Consider the following 22,091-nt stretch of genomic DNA (forward strand, 5'->3'; position numbering starts at 1 on the left):
ACATTACCTCATCAGTCCCAAGGCATGTCAGAGGAAAAAAATAGAAAATAAAGCATTAAGTCATCGAGATCTTGAATCATGAAAGGCAACAAAGGTGTGCTACCTGCCTCGAGTTACGCAATTTAAATGAGTCACTATACAGCAAATCATACCTCACGCAGCACACTTTTTTTTCCAGGTGACAAAAGGGTTGATTGCAAAAATGGAAAAGTACAGGTAGCCACTTGTGTCCCCTTAAAACTCCGGATTAAAAAAAATAAATAAATAAATAAATAAATTCTTTCATTGCCATCCAGTCAAGACTTGTCTCATGTTGTTTAGAAGTAGAAAATCACTCAGGAGTCAGCCATCATTTCAGTGTAAGGTTTATTACCATCACAACACATACAATACTGAAAAACAGTCCAGGTAGATATGGTAGATAAATAATGTAATGTTATTAAAATACTTCAATTCACATTGTAGTTTGTAGTGCTGAAGTTAAACAGATGAGAACCAGGTGAAGCTGAAGTGAATTAAGGCCACTGTGGTCTGATGTGGTTTGCTTGAATTCACAGCAGTAACCAAGTCCGATTTTTCAGGTAAGATGTAATATATTGTAAGGATGGCTTCAGTGTTATTATACACACACATATGGAGAGGCACACACAAGACACACAGAAAAGCATCTGGTAAAATTCCTCCCAAGGGAACAGTTTGGTTCGCATTCTGCAAATGGAGAGCTTCACTTGTTGGTTTTCAAAATAAAGGAGGCGTGAGGAATTTGCATTCATCTGGTGATTAAAATAACCTTTTAGCCATGTCCTTGTAGGTTTCAATTTTTGGAAATCACCATCGTTAATTGGTACGGGGGAAAAAAATACTTTATCTTTTCAACAATAATTACAAGTGTTTCAGTCAAATGTGACAGAAAAGACTTGGGAAATTATAATAATGTGCCCTTTGCAAAATGTCAATGCCAATTTCAACATCATTCCCTTTAAAAACACCTCACAGTACTCCTCCTTCATGTGAGCCACGTGAGGCTCATTTTGTCTAACAGCACTTTTCACGTATGTTTTCTTTAATGATAAGCTATAGGAATAACACACATACAGTATTTACATTATCACAAAATGATCATGACCTGACTTTCTGCACCTTCACATGCTTTGGTCAGTGTCTTGAAATACACTAGTGTTTGGACAGTCTGTGTAATTTGACAGTTTTATAACTTCAAAGTAAGAACGCTTGTTAATTAAAGCACTTCATTTGCATGCATTTAATCCCTGCTGCATTACTTCACTACAGTTTAGAACTTTCAGAGCAAGGCAGACATGTGAATTTATATTATTTTAAGTTAAAAAATATAATACTGATAGTGCTACAGTTGCTAATTGTCTATTCATAGTTTTAAAAATAACAAAAATGTTGGTTCAGTACAAAATAAGCAAGATAGTTTAAGATACAGGAACTCAGGACCCTTAACATATCAGAGGCACTCAGCTCATGTTTTATAAGGAAAGGAAGTGACATGACAGGATGTGATATTGCCTCTTATTGCTCAAGAACGACAATATCGGCCACTCCATGCACTTGCGTGAGCTGTTTACAGTCAAGAGATGCCACCAGCTTCCTAGGGCCAGGCTGGGTGGGGATGAAGTGCTCTGTCAGTGTCACTGTGGAGTGACTGCCTACATCACTGTGAGAGGAAATGAACAAAAAGAAGAGCGGGATATTAGTCTAGAGAAGGAAATGTTGAGGGAAATGTGTGGTGACAGAGATAACCAGGCAAAATAAGAAGGAGGCGTCTCATGTTCTTACCCAACAACCACTTCATGGCCCTTCTGCAGACCCAGGCCCTCCACTCTGAACACCACTCCCTTTAGCATACGTGGCAGGGGGTTGGTGAAGGTAATCTTGGCTGCCATCTCCTTACCAACAACTGCTTCTCCCAAAGGCTGCCAGAGGATAATTCAAAATGTGTCAAGAGGGACAAAGAAGACATTTTCCTATGCTCTTCCTTTGTTCCAGAGTGAATACTGCTCTGCACTACTAGTAATCCTGGAAATGTACAGAAAAATAGAAAACCTACCTTGATGATGAGGTCAGGTGTACGGAGCCTGAATGTGGTCTGGTTGGCTAGCACTTGCTGGGTCTCACTGACTCTTCCAGACAGGGTCAGCATCAGAGCTGCCTGATCCACCAGCTGGTTTTGGTACTGTTGGTAGGGCAGCACCCACTCAATGGTCTTTTCTGTGTGGGGAGGTACAAAAAAGGGCCTGGGCTCAGTATTCAGCATTTTCACTACGTAAGTTATACTCTATCAGCCCCTTCCGGATTTGGCAGTCTTTATTTAGGGACTGTTTCAGCCTAAATGCCTGTTTTTTTTAGGGTAGTTTTTCTTAATAAAAATTGTGATGTATGTTGCAATATTTTTTAGATGTTGTGTATTGATGGAGCAAGTGAAAATTAGAAAATAGTTGCAATTTTTTTGGGGTAATTTGGAGGTAAATCATTCAAAAGCAAAGGCATCTTGTTCCAATGAGAATAAAACCGTTCTGAGTGTCTTATGTAACCCTGTCCTCATGCTTTAGTCATTCTGTGGGTGTGTTTTGCATTAGAAAAGTGTTTGTTGAATCAATGTTTGTTCCACCACAATGTTGCACATGGTGCAAAACAGTTTACCCCTGCTTTCATGCAGAACATGACATCGCAACATCGCCTTGCCTGGTCTTCGCCTGTAATTTTTGTTGGTAAATGTGAGACATTCCTTTCACACATGTATGCATTTTAACAACCAGAAATAAGGAAGTGAGTTTGTTGACACTGCACAGGGGGCTGCTATGATTGGTGAAACTCATAAGAAACTTCGATTGGTCACATCTGCAGAACAGTTCGGACAAAAATGCAAGGTCGTGCAGAATTTATGGGGACTGGTTGAATTAGCATGTTGCAATCGCAACATCCTAACATCGTGGAGGGACTGACTTCCTTTTGTATTATTAGCTTATTAGCTTAGCATAAAGATCATAAACAGGGGGAAACAGTGAGCCTGCCTCTGTTTAAAGATAACAAAATTACCCCACGGGCACCTTCAAAACTCACTAGCAATAATAATAATAATAATAATGATAATAATAATAATGATAATGTTGTTGTGAAATCCAAGAAAAAACCAAAGTGTAAAAAAGTCAGCTAAGTAGTAGTGTCGGGTGTATGACTTTACTGACATGGAGTAAAGCATCAAGCAGCAAAGGAAGTGCATCAACCATTGCACAACAAAACAGTTTGCTAGACGATCTGGTCTTTGCGCCAACGGTGCTAACAATTACACACTTCCAAATGCTGTGGGGGGAAAAGTTTTATGAATATAGATTCTTGCAGGATTAAAACTTAGTGGAAAGCCAACCTTCATTGGGCAAAAGCTCCACAGCCATCTGCTCCTTCTTAATCGTGCCCTTCAGCACACCAGTGTAGTACATGACAGCCACCTGGCTGTGCAGAGTGGTCCGACGAGGCTGCGAGCTCAGGTTCTTCACCAGGATGGTCAGCTGGGCATCAGCACCCATCAAAGGCCCCTCACCCTCCATCTTCACCTCGATGCTCACATCTTCCGCCATGGGTGGGGAGTAGACATCTGGCTTGCTGCCATAGCGACTGGCAGTCTCCACGGCGATGCGTTCCTCTTCTGAACCTGATACAGAGGGAGGGAGAGAATGTGAGTGCACTTCACTGTGTCTGGTGTTTCAGGATTTATTGACAGATATGAGAGATATGGCATGGATCCTTCAAACTAAGCAAACATCATATTTTAATATTGCGAAGAGCAGGTGAACAGTTGAGGGGTCAGACAAGGGGAATCTATGCACAGTGAAATGATCTATGCAGCCAGAGAGTATTAAATCATAACATTTAAGATTGTTCCAGGTAGCACAGAAATAATTCTGTCTGGTTCTGGAACATTAATCTGGGGAAGAAATGCAATTAGCAAAGTACGATATGCATGCCAGTACCTTCTTGGTGTTTGTACAGGTGTGTGATGTCTGCCCGCTCATCAGAGCCTACAGCTTTAGTGCTGATGCAGTGGCCGACAGCTTTCTTCTCACTGTGGAACTGGCTGAAGGTACCGTCCAGGTTCCTCTGCCAGTAGATCTTGTCACTGTTGACCTGGAAGGTACCAACAAACATGATCAGCTCAAACATCATAGTACATGAGAAGTTTGCCTTGCATACCAATGATGAAGTTGAACCAAAGTATGCAACAGTCTTATTCATTATTTATCTTTGCACAGGTGGATAATGAAGAAATTCCTCTTTGTTATTTCTCTGTGAATAACACGGCTGAGTTCTGTTCTCCTTCTAACAAGAGTCAGGTACCTATTCACAGTCCCCATTCAAAGAAAATGTCTGTCAAGAAGCACTTAATGATATCTATTAAACTTAAATGTTTCACAGGTCATAGTATGTATAGTTATTCACCACCTTTTTAAACCCTTTAACCTGCAATATAATTTGACTAGCTTTTCCTAACTATGGTAATGCATCAAAACGAACCTTGAGAGAACTAAAAGGAAACACACACATGCCAATTTCTAGCACTTACCTCAGCAAAGACAAAAGGCGTGTCGTGTTTGAGGTAGACCTGGCCAGAGCGGATGGCGTTGATGGAGGCAGGGCCACAGCGGAAGGTGCCCTGACTTGTTTCCTGGGGTGTAGAGTCAACAGCCTGCCAGCCTCCATTACCAGGGGGCAGGTCAGGTCTCGCCATCCAGCAGTCATTCCATACGTGGAAGTTCCTAGATGTATAGATATAGTGTTAATTAGTGAGTTATAGAGGTGCTGGTTTCTGGATTTTGTTACCTTTGGACAAAGCCAAAGTAGCTAAAATAAACTAAGCTAACCGTCTCCTTGCTTAGCCTCATATTTACTGGATAAATACAAGAATTGTATAAACTTTCTCTTTTAACTCAGCGTGAAAACAAATGAGCAAATTTAACAAAAATGTTAAATCATTTCCTTAAGATTACATCGTATATTCTTCATTTAAACTTTGTAGAAGCCTCCAAATTTCATATTTGTGTTACTATGGCTTTGTAACATTAGTGAGGGGTACACAAGAAATGGCAGACATCATTCTAAGGGCATTTTAAGGACGCAAGTCAACCAAATAGCAGATAGATACCAGATTAGCCTCTGCAGTCCGAGAGGAATTGTAACTGAACAAGCATGACGTCTCTGAGGTTTCAGGTTAGAGGGGACTGCTTTCAGAGCAAATCTAAATATACGGCACATTCCTAAAGTATGGATTTAGCAGCAATCAATTTTCCGACAATGTTGTCCCGGTCATGTAAGGTTACACATCTTACCACACAGAGTCACTATTGAGGTAGTCGATCGGCTCCAAATTCTCATCAAAATAGACATCATTGGTGAGGGATACATCAGTATCGTGAGCAGACTGGAAGTTGGTCACACTGCGGGCAGGTATGCCAAGACAGCGCAACACTGGCAACATAAAACAGACAGAATATAATAATTAAAACCCAATTTACAAGGTCATTTGATAATCGCATTATGTTCCCAGATGCTAACGGCTGAGCATAATGACTTCAGACATTTCTGCTATGATGGCATTTGCATGGTTGCATGTGATTTTATTATCCTGGCTGACTGAAAGCAACACATGTGGCTCTATAGGTGACAAAACTAGGAGGTATGACAGGAATGCCAATGCGAGGTATTTAGGGTGTGTATGAGCTACGACTTGCTATCAGGTGCAAAGGTCAGCTGGCCACCATGTGAGGGACCCCGCATACATGCACAATTCTGTTACAGAGCAGTGAGAGCTAATAGAAAGGGCCTGATAGACAGGAAGCCATGATCAGAATCATTTGACTGTTAATTAAAATCACATGAATACTGGGAAAGTCAAATACTATTCTGTGTCCTTTGCGTTGTTTGCACATGCACACACACACACAACACCCACATACAGTGTAGTGTCTTCATACTCCTCTGTCATACAATCTATAGCTTTCCACCCTCTAAGCTCCAATCTTTCTCTCTAATCACACATTTTTCTCTCACACGGCATCACATGCTCTCTCTGTTTTATTCTTCATCAGCCTCACCCGTTGTAGTGATTCCGGAGAACACCCAACACTGTCCATATGACACAGGCGTTCCATTGGAGGAGTGGTACTTCCTCAAGATCTCCACGCTGCTGCTCCATGCCGCAGGAGAGACTCCGTCAGAGTAATCCCCAGACCAATTCCCAACCAGAACCCCAAAGTCATCCTGAGCGTTAATCTGAAAAGAGGATGGTGACACAGTCAATTACAAGTGACTGCTCTCATTTACAAATTAAAATTAGAATTTTCTGAGCAGAACATGATTAGGGCCGTATAATGAAGACACTGAGTTCTTGTCCTCTGCAATGTTCTTGGAAATCTGGGGTTTTGGTAACGTGAGGTACAGCTTTAATTTATGATTTAAAACACGTGGAGGGTATTTCATAGGCTTTTGCCAGTATTTTTTAGGATAATTATATTAATATCTGACTACTTTTAGACCAAAAAGTAAAATATTCAGTATTTTCTAATCAGAATTTTATTATTGGCACTGCTTAGAAACAGCATATCTCATTATAAAAACTAAATACACTGTACCAAAAAAAAAAAAGGTTAACGGAATAAATGAAATATGAACACTGGAGGACTTGGACTCATGACCTCGGTATTTCTAATATCCTGAGATAGTGGGATGTTAATATAAAACAAAACTCACCATGGCAGATAGGACTCTAACCACGTTGACAGGATCGCCTCGACCAGATGGAGGCATGTCACTCTTCTCCAGGATAAACAGGCACGCTTCCAAGATTCCCTCATGAAACTACAGCCCAAAGGAAAAACACAAATCATCAGCAAAGGAAATTAATTCATTCATATGGGGATTCTGATCACATTACTGGGTTGACGAAATACTGCACTATTTAAAGACAAGTCTTACTATTAAAACATCAATAAACGATACCTACAAAAAATGAGAAATAATCTATCAGCCTCCATGCTGTACATTTTTTTTTTTACATTTTTGGATGGCCTTATGGCACAAAACAAGAAGATGCTTCTGTTCTTTAGGCACAAATGGAAGTTGAGAGATGGTGGAAGATTGATAAGGCTACAGAAGCATAACTTAAATCATTTGCCACTGATGATTATTAACAGACTGCATTAAGAATAGATACCAACAGGCATATCACCGTAGGAACATGATGTTGCAAAATAGACTTTCATTTTGAAACAACTAAGCAACTAAGAAAGTAAAATAAAGCTTTGTGGTCACCTATGGTTGGCCATTCATTCATCTGATAATTGTGAATCATAAGATTATTTCTGATGATATTCTATATCTTACTTATTGTTAAGAAATCCCAGGAGAAGCCCAAAGCCAACAATTGATTTATCCCACTGACAAGTATTCCTTGTTCCTTGCTAAAGCCTCATATATCTTATTTTTCTGTGCCCTACAATACAGCTCCAGTGTTGTCCAAAAAAATATTCATAACACATCAGCAACACTGTGCTTTGTTTGTGTCAATACCACATACACCATCCTGCTGCTGCAAATGCTCTAGTGCAATGGATGTGTATTAATCCACAGATTACACAAAAAATACTTCCAAACAAATGTATAGTTGACTTTTGAGTATATGTAATAAAAACTACAGTGCCCAGCTGTTTTAGAGAGGTACTTAGCATTCTTTTTTCAATAAAACTATATATGTGTGACCCTGTTTTAAAGATTTTCCTTTCCAGTAGGAACAGATTGGTGCCAAAGACAATGATGTAATGATTATTCAAAACCACAAGTGTTCAGTATTTTCCAGTTACATTTTGTCTTTCGTCATCCGTACCTGTCCAAAGTTCCACGTGCGAGCACCTATTTGTTTCTCTGTGCCATAGTAAATCCTCCCAGTGTCATTCAGAACATACTCCTTACTCTCCTCTTCGTCATCCAGGAACACTGTGTCCTCTGAAAAGACATGACAACGTTAAGCTACATCATTGAAATCAGGCGTTACAAAACTAAAGTTGATCCTATTAAACAAGCCTTGACAGGAAATACAAAGAAACACTTTTTTTTGTAGAACAAGGATTTGTTTTAATGATGTTGCCTCAAGGCCAAAATTTTGGTTTTCCCTTTCCCTCTGTCTGTAAGAATCCATGCTTTAATCACCTCTTCAGTGACTAAACCGCTCAAGAATGTGATTTCTTTTCACAAATTATGTGACAGAATCCCCAAGGCCAGGAAATAGTTAGGAAACACAATGACTCCATGGACCTTGCAGTGGGGCCCACACTCATTTATGGGAAACAGTCTGTTTTGAGACACATCAGGCCCACAGACTTGGGCGTGCACCCATGACATGAACTTCACAAATCTGTGTCTTTGTTTTTACACCACTTTTATCTCTTGCTGTTGCCACAGTGATTACCAGTGGGTGGGGAAAAGGAACGTGACAAAAAAAAGAAAAAGGGTATTCAGTCAGAGTATTCAAGATGGACATGAGAAAAATCAAGTGGAAGGAAGAGGTTTAACAAAGTCATGAGGGACGAGTGAGAGAAAGAGGGGAAGTTATGCTTGGGAGGGAAAGAGGGGAGGGAGTGAGGGGGAGTGGAGCGTAACAGAGTGTCTTGAGATTTTACAGGAGAAACTAGAGGCTGAGGCTGACAGAATCTGGCAGCTGTGATAATTTTGGTTTTCGCTTCTTCTTACTGAATATTTCTGCAATGTAGGGAGAAACACACACACAAAGACACGGGAGCATATGAAGGAGGAGGAGGCCAAAAAACAGAGCAACAGAGCTGGGATCGGGTCAACAGATAGCAACAAGGGAGGAGGACTGGGTGGGAAAGCATATTAAAGCAGGAAATACACATGGAGGCAGTAAAAGCTAGGGAGAGGACAGGTTGTCACCAGCTGCAGGATTACTGTGAGCTCGCCCCATGGCGTTTTTATACAGTAATTGTAGGATTTTGAATTTTATGAGCGTGAGGGAGAGATTGGTCTCGGGAAGAAGAGATTGAAAGAGGGAAGAGGAGATTGGGCTTGCTGCCAAAAGCAGCCACACCATAATGAAAGACAGACCGTCTTTTTTTTTTTTATCAAATCCAGGTTCACTGTTTTTTATTTTGCTGTGTTGCAAATACACTTATTTTTGTCAAATATCCTGTGCAGATAGTTTGCAGAGCTCAGCACACTGAGAGAAACTCAGCAGAATAGACAATGGAGCTCATTTCCTAAGGCTTTTCTGTATACGGCAGCATTAATACAGCATCCAACGACTACTTGTTATGTATACAGCAGAGTAATGACATCCTGAACAGAGAATGAAGTCACGCTAACTCTGTGTGTGTTGTGATCTGAACGTCTCTGTTTGTTGTGGTAGTGGTTAGTGCACAAGTCCCTGTGTGTGTATTCCATTGGTTAGCTAATTGTTAAAGCTCTGCACTGTGCTCATACGGTGGTTAACCTACTGCTGATGACGTCATCCTGACCCACGCTGTCATCACGGAAGCCCACCAATTTTCTTCAGGTTGACACCGTTAGCTATGTCAGCACTGTTGCCATTGTTAGTGCTGTTCGTGCTGTTAGCATCATTAACTGCTAGCCAGCAGCTAAGCCTCCTCCATGTTTAGAACCATGTAATGCTATATAATGCTCATATACAGGTGTTTTAATAAGTGCACATAATTTAAACTATCCAGACTCATATGTAGCTGTGACTGTTTATAATGCTTATAAAATGGGTGCATTAAGGCTATAAATTCTAAAATGTGTATGATTCACATACATCTTCAACTCAGCAGCACAGATGATCTACACAGTCAGCACAGTTTCAAGGTGGGTACCTGAAATTAGTGCCAGTCATCCCTCACGACTTTGTGATATCACAGTGAGGCTGACCTTTGACCTTTTGGATATAAAGTGTCATCACTTCATCATTTTATCATGTTAGACATTTGTATGACCTCAACCTTTGACCTTTGTTCACCAAATTCTAATCAGATTATCCTTGAGTTCAAGAGCACGTTTGTGCCAAATTTGAAAAAAATCCCTAAAGGTGTTCTTGAGATATTGCATTCACGAGAATGAGACAAATGGACAATCCAAACACATAATGCCTCCGGACACGACTATCACCAGTGCAGAGGCATAAAAAATTAAAATGATCTCTACTTTTTTCAAATACAAACATTAAGGAAAACCTACACGGCAAGTTGGACCATCTTAAGACAGCGCAAGAATGAAGAATGGGACAGTTCATGCAACAGATGAATTTATATAGATAGATATCAGTTCTATCTAAGCCAAAGTCTGTGTTTGTTATCACCAGAGCTTAAAAGAAAGTGTCTATGACATTCAACTAATGACAGAAACACTCCTGAATGACTGCTAATGTTGCTCTGCTGGGTCTGCAAATAAGCAACACTCTGCTAACATGTTAGACATACGAGCTTAAAAGGTGATTATATGTCATTTGTGTTTACAGTTTGTTTTTGCTGCCCCCCCCGCTGGCTGAAAAAAATATGTTAGGCTTAACTACATGATGGGAAAATAGGTATATTTGATTAAATTACCTTTTTTTTTTTTAATCTGTGATCATTTTGAAAATCAGAAAATACTGATGAACCCCACAAAAGTGTTGAATTTTTGCACAAGCTAAAGTTAAAACTGCAATCTGTATGTACAAATGTCCGAAGTCTGTTTCATCTTGCAAACAGTTTTGGTCCCAAACATAGTTCAACATGGTGCTTAAGTGACATAACCAAGTGTGCCAGCAGTCTTGAATCAAAGCCAGTGGAGTTACATAGTTACACACAAGGTCACACTGGAGCTATTTGATGGACAGCAACACGCTCATGGATTGAGTTGGCCCTTCTCACCCATGTGTGACTCCTCTCAGAGATTAAAACAGACACCTACTTTGTGCCAGTGCCTGCTATCAGAATGCTGATGCTATTCGTAATATAGCAGCAGTGTTCTGGGAACACTTTCCCTGGTAATTGGGCTGTATCAGACAGTTCTACTGCAAGAAAAATATTGACTCTTTGAAGATAATCCGCCTCAAACCTAATAGTAAGGCTGATAATAATTCCAGACATGTTATGTAATGCTGTCTGTCTTTTTGCCTTCATTTTTCTGCTCTTATCACCTATTACCCTTCTTCTTTCCTCTCCACATTCTTGCCCTCGAGCTGTGTAAACCCTCTGGTCCCTTCACATCCCCTGCCAATCTTACCTTCACACCAAGGGTTGAAGAGCATAACGATGTTCTTGCTGGAGTTGTAAGTAGATGCCGCCTCGCCCATCGAAGAGCTTGTTGTCACCGTGAGCCCGTACAGACCAATCACAGCACTGGCTGGCGAGTTGACGGACAGCTTGACCTTGTTGCCATTCTGCTCTACAATCTTTGCCTCCCAGCGTTCATCCTCCAGCTGATCCACCAGTGGGATGATGACATGGGTACCTTTGGCCACCAAGGGCAGGGGACCTACACCACAAGGGTTATATTAAGTCAGGTTGCACCAGGAATATAAAAGAAACACTGTAATATAATTTTCATGGACAAAAGCCTTATGTATTATAAAACAATTCATGCTATGCTTTTAGGTGGTACAGTCGAATGTGGGCTTTGAATTAATGTGCAGATTTCTACACAATTAAAGGAACAGCTTTGACATTTTAGGAGATAATGGTTATTGCAACCCAACTCTGTCTCTCTAAATATGAAATGAGAGCCTTGATAATGTTATTTAGCATACAGACTGTAAACAGGGGAAAACTCCTCGCCTGGCTCTGTCCAAAGTAAAAAAAAAAAAAGCCTACCAGCACCTCCAAAGCTCATTATTATTAAGTTATTTCATGTTTCATTAGTTCATTAGTAAAAACGGAAGTGCCATAGTGACTTTTCTAGGCAGAGCTAGGCTCGCTGTTTCCCCTGTTTCTTGAGGGACTACCCATTATTTTGCTCCCATTGGACCGAAAGCCCATTTCTCCAACAACCCGGCTATCCCCAAAACAAATGCCCATTGCCAAAGTCCCATTTCTCTGACAATATACATTCCCAACAGTTAGACAACCCAATGGCCAGAAAAAATGTGCGCTTGGACATTTCTGTAAACCACAGATACATAACATTTGTCAACAACACAGTGATGAATGTGTTTTTAAGGTTTAGGCAAGAAAGAAAAAGATCATGTTTTGGCTTAAAACTCCCATATTTGGTAGCACAATAGTTGCTGGACAAGCAGAGATGGGTCACTAATAACACCCAGGATTTGTGGCTCATCACTTGTAAAAAGGTCTTTGGAGCAACAGGCATTTGTTTTTGGGCTTTCAGTCCAATTAGACATTTTTCAGACTAATAGGGCTTTGGAATATTGGGCCGTCTAGTCTTTGTGCTAAGTTAAGCTTGCAGTCTTGTCATAGCTTTGCATGTAACGGACAGAACTCTTGGCAAGAAACTGAATAAATTCCAAAATATTGAGATTGAGGTTAAATGTCTGAAGGCAACTGATTCGCTATGAACCAATGGAGCTATTAAAATATCTCACCATCAAAATGCCTAGCAAAACATTTCATGTGAAAAATGTATAATGAAAAAAAGCTCAAGAAGAAAAAAGCCAGAATGTCTGCAATTCAGAAATACATTCCCATACTTGAAATGAATTTTTGAATAACATTTTGCTTTCTATATGTGTGAGAAAAGTCAAACTGTGCAGCTTGACAAAGTGCTTTTCAATTTGTCTGATTCTCAGCTGTCCTTGAAAAGTTGAATTAAATAAAGTTGGAAGTGGCAGTGGGAGGACGCCATTTCAATATGCAGCTGGGAATGGAGTAAACTTGATTATTACCGTCACAGTAATTGTTAGTCTGTTCCCACAGTGGATAACACAAGCATAACAAACTGTAAACCACATACTGTATGTGTATCACAGCTCCTTGCCCGGCTGTGCATAGTTTGTCTGAGTAAACAAAAACTCTGCTCTGGAAAACCTCCCACACTGCACTTACGCACGCATCTCTGCAGAAAGCCAAGCACAGTTGGGAGTGTTTCATCTTATGACAGTCAGCTTAGATGTTCTCTTTTAAGTAGCCTGATATTTTACTGAAGGCTGACAAACTACCAAAAAAAACCCCACTTTGTGTAAACTTTCTCTTTAAGAAAAATGAATACATCAAAGTTCATTCTAAGTCATTAGCATGATTAAAACAAATTAGATGCTTTCCTCTGAGCTATTTGCTTTGTGGCACCCTGCTGGGCTTCAGCTGCCATTTGCTGAAGCAAATCAAGAGTTTATCAAGAGACCATTGTTCTCCATCCAACTGAGCCAGGACTTCCTTTCTCACCTCTTAGGACATGTTCAAAAGGAAATCAATGAAAAACACCTTCTTTTCTGCTGGTTCGGCTATACCTTCACTGAAAATTGAAAATCTTTATTCATGCTAGTTGAACAAAATAACAGCTAGGACACTGCAGCCATACACAGACCTGCTTTTAGTGCAACACTTAGAATCCTTCCACAGCAAATGTGACTATGAAAGCAAAGGTAATGGGAGCCTGTCGAATGTGGATGGCTCAGATCGTTCTGTGCGTCAATTCTGTCTCTCCTTCGCCCTTCCCATGTAACTATCCAAGAAGCAGGTGACAGCAAATCACCTCTCTGTGGTGATGTAATGACCGTTTATTCCTAAGTGTCTAGTAGATCGCTGTAGTATGAGGCCTGTGAATACCAGAGCGGGGTGTCCGGTGTCCTGCGGTCTGGAAGCTGTAAACACTGTGGGGTGGTGGGTGGAATCCAAAACTTGTGGTGCAGATATGGCTGAACTGCTGCTGGATTTAAATGTGCTAGCTATGCTTGGCATTTTGACCATATTTCCCATGGTTTGTTTTGAGTCAGTCGTTCATTCCTCCCACTTTCACGTGGCCTTGTAGCAACTTCTGGTTAAAGGGGCACTCCACCATTTCTACACAAGATCAGTTTATTCATGATGGATATTCTAGTTGATAGTGTTTTCCATTGCTCTATAACAGTAGTTCCTAACCCTTTATTGTATGATCAACCCTCATAGACTTGTCAGATAAACTGCCCCATCATCAGCCATCATGTTTTCAGTGTTTTCAACCATTTACTACTACTTCAACTGTTCAACAGTTTAGACCTCTATGCTCACTTGCTAACTCACTATGTTAATATTTTTTATAATGAATGCATAATTTCAGGTTTTTTCAAATTAGTTGAGGTACTCTACAATCTTTCTGCCGGCAACCGCTGAAGTACCCCCTCTGGTACATGCACCACTGGTTGGGAAAAGACTTTGAATTTCCTAGGATAGCAAAGACATGACCTATTCCACTCTCCTTCTGACTGGCTGGTACTTGTTGCCTTCACTGGTTGGATAGATTAACTTTAGGAAAGAGAAGTGAGATTGGTTAGGCTTAGGGTAAGAATGTCAGGGTAAGCCAATCAGAGACAGAGTAAGGCAGGTCATGCCTTCAGTATCCAACGCAAATTCACCGTTGGGAATCTCTGGTCTAGAGGAGCCTCCTTAATTCTCAGAAATAATTATATCCTGGATTGGGCTTGGGCCCTCATATTTCAAACACAAATGTAGAGTCTGAGTGGGCATTTACCAGTAGCTTGGGGAGCAGTGGTATCTGCTGGAGCAAATGAAACCCAAACTTGCAAATTTACCAAGTTGGCATGTTTGCCATGATAGGAGTGACTGACAACTTGTGAAGCTTTCGAAGAGCTTGCATGCTGAAGTGTGTTTACATTTTCCCAGAGCTCAGCACTATATCACATGTATCGTTGCTTAAATGGTTGTAGGTCTATCCAGTTGCGTCCAGAGGTATTTTGATCTATGGCCATTATAGCAACCCTTGAAAATCAAAAATGAACTGAGGGTTTCCAGGCTGAAATTATGTTTGCAATTTGGTCTGGCCAAGCTAATTTACCAGGTTCGGAGGGTTTACCTAAGCGCTCATGAGTTAAATTATGGGAATTGTAGGACCCAGTGCTTTTGGAGCGTGACCAACACTGGGAGCTAAAAGTCAGAGTATCTTGGCCTCTGCTGCTTGGATTTTGTTCATTCTTTTTTAGTCTGTGTCTTCTTACTCCCCCAAATGTATGAAAATGCAATGCTAAATATCTGCAGTACCCCTTTAAGTTCTATCTATATAGTTTGCTTTACTGCGTTGCATCTTTTTGTTGTTACAGTTTTGAATCCCTTTTTACCTGCCTTCCACTTTGGGCATTGTCTTGCATCAGGGAATTTAATGCAACCCAAGACGACACAGTATATGTTTTTAACCCTAAACCATGCACACAAATAGCACACCCAACTCTAAAACATTTCTACCTCTTCTGATGATCATACTGATGATATTTCTTTGTCATATTGTTCATAGGTTCTGTTAGAAGGTTTAAAAGATGTGCGCAGAGACACTGCCAATCCATTCCATACCTGTTTTCAACTCCAGATGCAGCTTGTCATTGTCAGCACTGAAGGGCCTGTTAAGCTCCAGCTCCATCTGGAAGGTCTGTCCTCTGCGGATTATCATTTCATCCCCATGATACAAGTCGGTGTGATGCTCCTGTCTGTTCTGACCCGTCTTGGAGCTCAGCAGATCCACAGAACACACTGACAACTTGACAATGTCTGAGAGAGGAAGATTTACCATGAAATTGTGTGCCTGCATCACTGCTGCTACGGATTTGTAGAGGTGATATGTACAACATGCAAAAATAGTCTGGAGAGTTGAACTAAACCTAGTCAAAATTTCATACCACAGTTACCCCAGAAGTCAGTGACATTACCTTCCATTTCCTTTGCCTCTCCATTCTCAGGCTTTGGCTTGACGGGCTCCGGGGTCGGGGCTGGGGATTTCACATATTCCACCTTATCTGTAACATCATAGGAGGTACTGCTCTGGCGCTTACAGCAGCATGGACACATCTTCCTGAACCAGCGGCGGCAGGCTCCCTCTTCCTGTTTCTTCTCCCCCTCTTTGTGAATGGTCAGCTCCACCCTGGTGGGTGGGGCTGCTCCAGGAAAACGCCCCACCTCTGACGTCCCTCTTACTGCTAACCTCTCGCCTGGCATTCTAGGAGACATTTTGGAAAAATGCTATTACAATAGGGGATTAAATTGCAGATACCAATCATCACATTGATTTATGATTATGTTTGTTTAGTACACAGATAAGATGATGGAATCCTGCTCCTCCTGAAGTTAAGTGTGTAAAGAAAGAATTACTGAAAAATAGCTATCACCTGTCAGCTAGCTATCAGATTTATTTTCTTATCATCCCTTTAATCATCTGACCACAGGCCATGGGCACAGATATGCAAAAGGCCCCACCACCTCTGTTACATAGCAGCAAGACACACAGACATCAAGGGCAAAACGTCTCTTTGTAGGTGTTTTGCGACTTTGTGTAGTCACTTTGTGTGTTTTTGTAGTTATTTTGTGTCTCTTTGCAATTCATTCGCATCTCTTTGTGGTCTTTTTTTTTTTTTTTTTTTTAACTTTGTGTTCATTTTGAGTCCCTTCCAAGTTGGAATGTTTTGATTGACCCTGTGCCTGATAGGCCCATTCAGTAATCCATCTGGTTTTGGGACCCACTTGGAGGTCTCATCCTTAGGTTGTGAACCATTGCACAAGTGGTATCTATCAGTGCAAATAGTTTGGGTTTTATTTGACTAAGTTTTGAAATATTTGCCTCTGAGTAATCCCCAGACTTAGCTGTAAACAGTTTTACTGGAATCCCTCCCTACAAGAGAAACAGACATCATAAGAAAACTGCTGACTGCTTTGTGGTTTATCCACAGCAATGGGTGCATTGTTTCTGCAAAGAGATATTGCTGCTGAATCTCTAAATGATTTTCATAGTGACGTGAGTGCCACAAGCAAAACTCCATTCATCTTGATTGTATTGGGGTGAGAGCAGAAAGTTAAAGCCCAACAGTTTACCAACATTGCACAGCAGACGTAGTTTCCTGACTGTAAAGGTCATTGGCAGTGTGATACAGTACATTTCACTCCACCAAGACTTTGTTTTCATAACAATCTGATTAAAAAACAGTCCCCCACTTCTTCTTCTCTTTTCTTTTATCTCCCCATCATGAAACAGCAAATGCACTTTTCCTTTTACTTATTCCCACAATTACCACATTCCAGACTTGCACTCTCCTCAGCAGTTGGGCTTTCTTAAAGCATTCTGAGGTATTCAGCCTTTCGTCCTTGGTGGCTACACACTCTGAGCAACCTAACATACCTCCTACAAGCAGCTGGATTTCATCCGCTTCACCGCAGCTATTGTGGAATAATGTAGTTTGTGTGTATATCTCTGCAGATGTAAGTGTCCAGGACTGTAGATCATGTGAACATTTATCACACTGTCACATCCCCACCCTCATATAGTGTAATAATAATCACAACGGAATTAGCTCATTTGTCACGCTGAAGATAAGCCTGTCCTTCCTGCCCATCCGCCTATTTTAAAATTGGGCTCACACACACCAAATGTCAACATTAGGGACAGTGAAAGCAAAAGCTGTTTACTAGAACTAGAGCGAGAAGGACTTTCCCTCTCCTTTCCTTCCTTTTTCTCACCATCTGCAAAGTGTATCATAAAAGCCACACAGGGCTGCGGTGTTGCATGCAAAAAAGAAATCTATATTACCCTATACATTAAAGCACAACTGGAGTTTTGTTAGTTCTTGTAAAACGCCCATAAACTGTAATGAGATGCAGTAATGCACATAGACAGGAGAAATGCATCGTTAAGAAAACGTGTAGGCTGTCGCAGATGTTTGGTTTCTAGGGCAATTAGGCTATTCTCGTTTTTACAAAGACACTTCGCTGAACCCCATCCCACTTAGTTGCTGTTGCTACTCCTGTCAAACTTAAGCACAGCATGTCTGGTGGCAGATTTACACTCAAACCTCTTATAATAACCTCTTGTAATATTTTAAAAGCGAGGAGCTGATATTTCATACAGATACACAGACGCAGGATTCTGTATTCTTACCACTGACTGTCAATTCTTTCCACTGAAACGACCACTATCACCAGCTTATTTTATCAACTATAGCCTGCTGGCTAATTAATGGTAACTGTGAGTTAGTTATAAACTGTATCTCCAACTGACTTCTTTAGTATTTCCAGCTGACTAATTTCGATATGAGTTTTATTTAATCTTAAATATGTGGGCTACTTGATGGCTAGTTGCAGGGCATAGGGGAGACCGGGGGCATTTGTAATATCTCCAGTTGCACCAATTAGAAATGAGACAGAACCGTGAAACTCATTATGCATATGGTTCTTCTTTGCTTGCAAAAGGACAAACTCATGTCTCATACTTTTTAAAAGTTTTTCTGCCAAGACTCAACTTAGACTTTTCATCCACAGTATTTTCTTTATGCTGTCAGAACTTTTGAATTATGTCAAGGAATTAAAATCTATAGCTCTGATGACCGCTGTTTTCTAACATTTGATATCTTTGTCAAATATTAATGTTAAATATTAGGCCAGTGGTTAAGTCTTTTGCATCTCAATCTGGGGACCTAGGTTCAGTTCGCTGTCTGTGATTCAGAAGCTGTCTTACCTTGCAGTCTTGACATTGCCATAGTGGTTAAAAATCAATATATTTTTCAATTATTATTTTTGGTTTGTAGTAGTAGTCTTGTATTGAAACTCATTAGGGCCTACTGAAATTCAGATTCAAAACCTGATTGTAGCCATTTAATTTTACACATTTTAAACAAGCTGCCAGTAGACAAAGTGATGTCTCATACTTGTCAAAGTTTTTGTTTTCAATTTGTATATTTATATGTTTAATTATACTGTTTTAATTAAACTGGAATTTTAATTGCACCTGCATGTGCCAGATGCAGCATTTGACTTCCAGTGTTTCAGTCAGGCTATGCTTGGAAAAAAACATTTGATGACTGTCAACATGTCGAGCACAAATTCACTTTACCGCTAAAAATTGTTAAAAATTCCCCCAGTCTCCCCTTGTCCTCAAAGACTTAGCTTAAAGCTATAAAGTCTTGATATAGGAGCATCTTGACTCCCCCCTAAGTTAACTTTCTGTTCAGTTCTTGTAATAGGATTTCCCCGATGTAAACTGCAACCCTAAAACATAATGTAGTTAGTTAATAGATGCTACTTGGCTTGGAGGAAACACAAGGTTACTGCTGTAGGCCTGCGTAGTAAGAACTGAGCAAGATGTTTGTGGTCTATGGAGCAGATAAACACAAAGCCATAGCCATAGTAATAGTGGTGGAGCTATGATAATCGCTGTTCGGGTGGAGGGTTAAGCAAATGGTCAGTTAGTATCTCTGCACATCTGCTTCGTCATTGTGTCCCATTATGTTGTCTTTGTTAAACTTCAGCGATCTGCTTTGCAAAGAAAAGCTAAAAGCTGAGGCTGGACAGGTTATGCAAGGTGTCATCAAAGGAAAGTCAGAGCATATTTCATACAGATAAGCAGCAGTGAGAGTCTTTGATAAAGTGCTGCTGCTTTTCTAAAGATTTCATGGTTAAATATTTGCATGGGACAGTCGTATCAAACAGGCTGAGCACGTCAGTTTTGGGAAAAAGACAGCGATAGTGAAGTTATGTGTTGCAGTTCAAAGGACAAGCAACAGCTGAAGAAGAGGTGGTCGGGAGGGGCACCACATCTCACAGTATCAGACCACCAAAATCCATGTGTGGGTGGAATGTGTGTGTGTGCAACTGGGCGTGTGTGATATACGGCCACTTCTGATTTTTCAACTCCTTGACTTCCTGAGTTCATCTGCTGGTCAGATGATCACTCCCTCCCTCAACTGTTTCCAAATCCTCTAAATATTTGGCAAAAACATTCATAATCATTGTGACGGACACAATGGCTCGAGTCAGCTGTGTGTATTGCAGCATGATCTCCACCCAAAACCGAAGTCACGCTCACTGACCCTTTCTGTGCTGCCTGCGCTCCATCTCTAATTTTAGCAAAGAGGAAGTGACACGTACGTTGAGCTGAAGTGAAAAGCGTGACAGGATTTAACACATCTTGGTTCGACTGCAGTGAAGTTCAATATGTAAAATGGAGCTTCCGTGTCTTTTTCTATGCACTCACAGACAACTGGTGGCTTTGTATTTGTTGTGATAAAATGCAAGATACAATTCTAATTGGCTAAATAATACTGCAAATATGAACTCTTTTCAAATGTAACAACTGAACAAAAGCTTTTCGGGCTGTTCTGTTGGTAATTTGTGTCTTCATGGGCTTTAATAATGCCAAGTTATCTCACTACTGCACCTTAGGTGGCCTAAAATTGCCCAATTAGAGTCATCCACTCAACCCCCTAAAACCATGAAAAAGGCATTCCAGCAGCCAATTTTCTGGCAGTCTTGCTCTTCCCTCACACTTTAATGCACAAACTTAAATGAATTTATAATACAGCCACCAGCCAAGCTTGAAAACAAGTGTTACTTCTTCATCTTTTCTCCCCGCCCTGCCTATCACTACCACATGTATCACTTCTTCCATTATGCTGTGCCCTCTCTCTCTTTCTGCAGCTCTGCATTTCTCTTCAGTCGGTTTGTGTTGGCATGCCGGCACCTCTGGTATGCCCACTGGCCCCTGAGATAAGCGCTTCAAATTCAAGTCACTGTTTCCAAACAACAACACCAGCTTTAAACGACTGGGCTTGTTTGTCTGATATTGGGCCCATGATGCAAAATGAATTAATTGATTAAATAGATTTTAAAAAGTGTCACAGTAAAAGCCTGGAATGCCATCACATGCAGAATAAAAGGTTTAAATCCTTTGTACTGCACATCATTTAAGGTGTTTCAGAGAAGAAAAGGGAATCAGCTGCAGCTGACTGGCCATCAACCAACAAGACTGAGCGGAGTTGAAAATATTGGAACCGACTGACTGTGTTCTTTACTAAACATGGACAATGCTTTAAAAAATTGGACAAACTTCTGAAAGATTGGAAGGATGGGAGAGCCTCCCTCTTATCAACTGCTGGAGACCCACCAGTTGATTACTGGATTTTCCTATTTGTTGCAATAAAAGTTCATCAAGTTCAAGGCTTAACTTTACCCAGAGCTGCAAAAGCCTGAGAAAAAAAATGATGATGAAGTTCAATAAAAGCAAGAAAAAACCTTATGAATGGTGTAAGACCAGTTTTTATACTATTGCTATATTTTGATATGGTCTGTCCTTTTGTAAATGTGCTTAAATATCTCTTCCTGACTTTATAGGATGTGAGCCTCCCTTTCTGTGGTGGATCACCTTATAAGCCTCAATTGTAAGAGAGACTTTCTCTGGTCTGAAAGAAGAAACCGTTAGGTCATGTGCGCACCGCTTCAAGTTTACACTTCTCTTAACATCTCTCTTATTAGAAAAAAAAAGACTTGGAGTAGGAGTGACTGAAAATCTTACTTGATCTGTGGGGATTCTTCTCTGGATCAGCGATGAATCCTCTGCTTCGTCTTGAGTAATTATCTCTCAGCGTCAAACTTTTGGAAACTTTTTTTCTTCCTCACTCGCTCCGTTCTTGGATCAGAATGCTTATATGTCTGTCCTGGAATGTACCGCACGATACTTTAAGCTGACACACACCCCTCATCTGCGCAGCTCAGCCCACCCAGCCCCACCCTCTACGAACTGAAGTTTCCCACTCCCACCAGGAGGTCCCATTGCAATTTGGGCGCGCTGCGTAAAAGTGCGCATGTAGTGTGTGTGCATGATGAATAGCACACACACACGGGGCGAGGGAGACTAAGAGGAGAAAGTTTGTTACGCAATACTTTCCAATACAGGAAGGGAGTGGGGGCAGTCAGTCAGAGGAGGGCAGGGAGATAAGTATTTAATGTTTGAATGTGTATGGTGAGTCTTAGTGTGATCACCCAATAAGACCAGTAAATCAGAGGCAGTTGCGCCCTGGGCAAGCTCCTCTTGTGCCCTGTGAGAGGACGGGAAATAAAAAAAGATTATACAATCAGTGTATCTGTTAGCTTTACCATCTACAGATGTTT

General features: G+C 40.8%; 1 protein-coding gene across 1 annotated transcript; it reads right to left on the reverse strand.

The window, feature by feature from the left end:
* Window positions 1-349: 349 nt before the first annotated feature.
* tgm1l1 (transglutaminase 1 like 1) lies at window positions 350-21,684 on the reverse strand. Its single transcript, XM_049598151.1, has 14 exons — window positions 21,496-21,684; window positions 15,872-16,158; window positions 15,519-15,713; window positions 11,290-11,541; window positions 7,901-8,019; window positions 6,769-6,876; window positions 6,114-6,291; window positions 5,349-5,487; window positions 4,586-4,778; window positions 3,996-4,149; window positions 3,392-3,676; window positions 2,075-2,235; window positions 1,804-1,940; window positions 350-1,681 (listed from the first exon to the last, which is right to left on the reverse strand). Exons 2-14 carry the CDS (start codon window positions 16,155-16,157, stop codon window positions 1,537-1,539), a joined length of 2,352 nt encoding a protein of 783 aa, XP_049454108.1. The 5' UTR covers window position 16,158; window positions 21,496-21,684; the 3' UTR covers window positions 350-1,536.
* Window positions 21,685-22,091: the final 407 nt, after the last annotated feature.

The sequence above is a fragment of the Epinephelus fuscoguttatus genome, linkage group LG15 (genome assembly GCF_011397635.1).
Source record: "Epinephelus fuscoguttatus linkage group LG15, E.fuscoguttatus.final_Chr_v1".
Lineage (NCBI taxonomy): Eukaryota > Metazoa > Chordata > Actinopteri > Perciformes > Serranidae > Epinephelus > Epinephelus fuscoguttatus.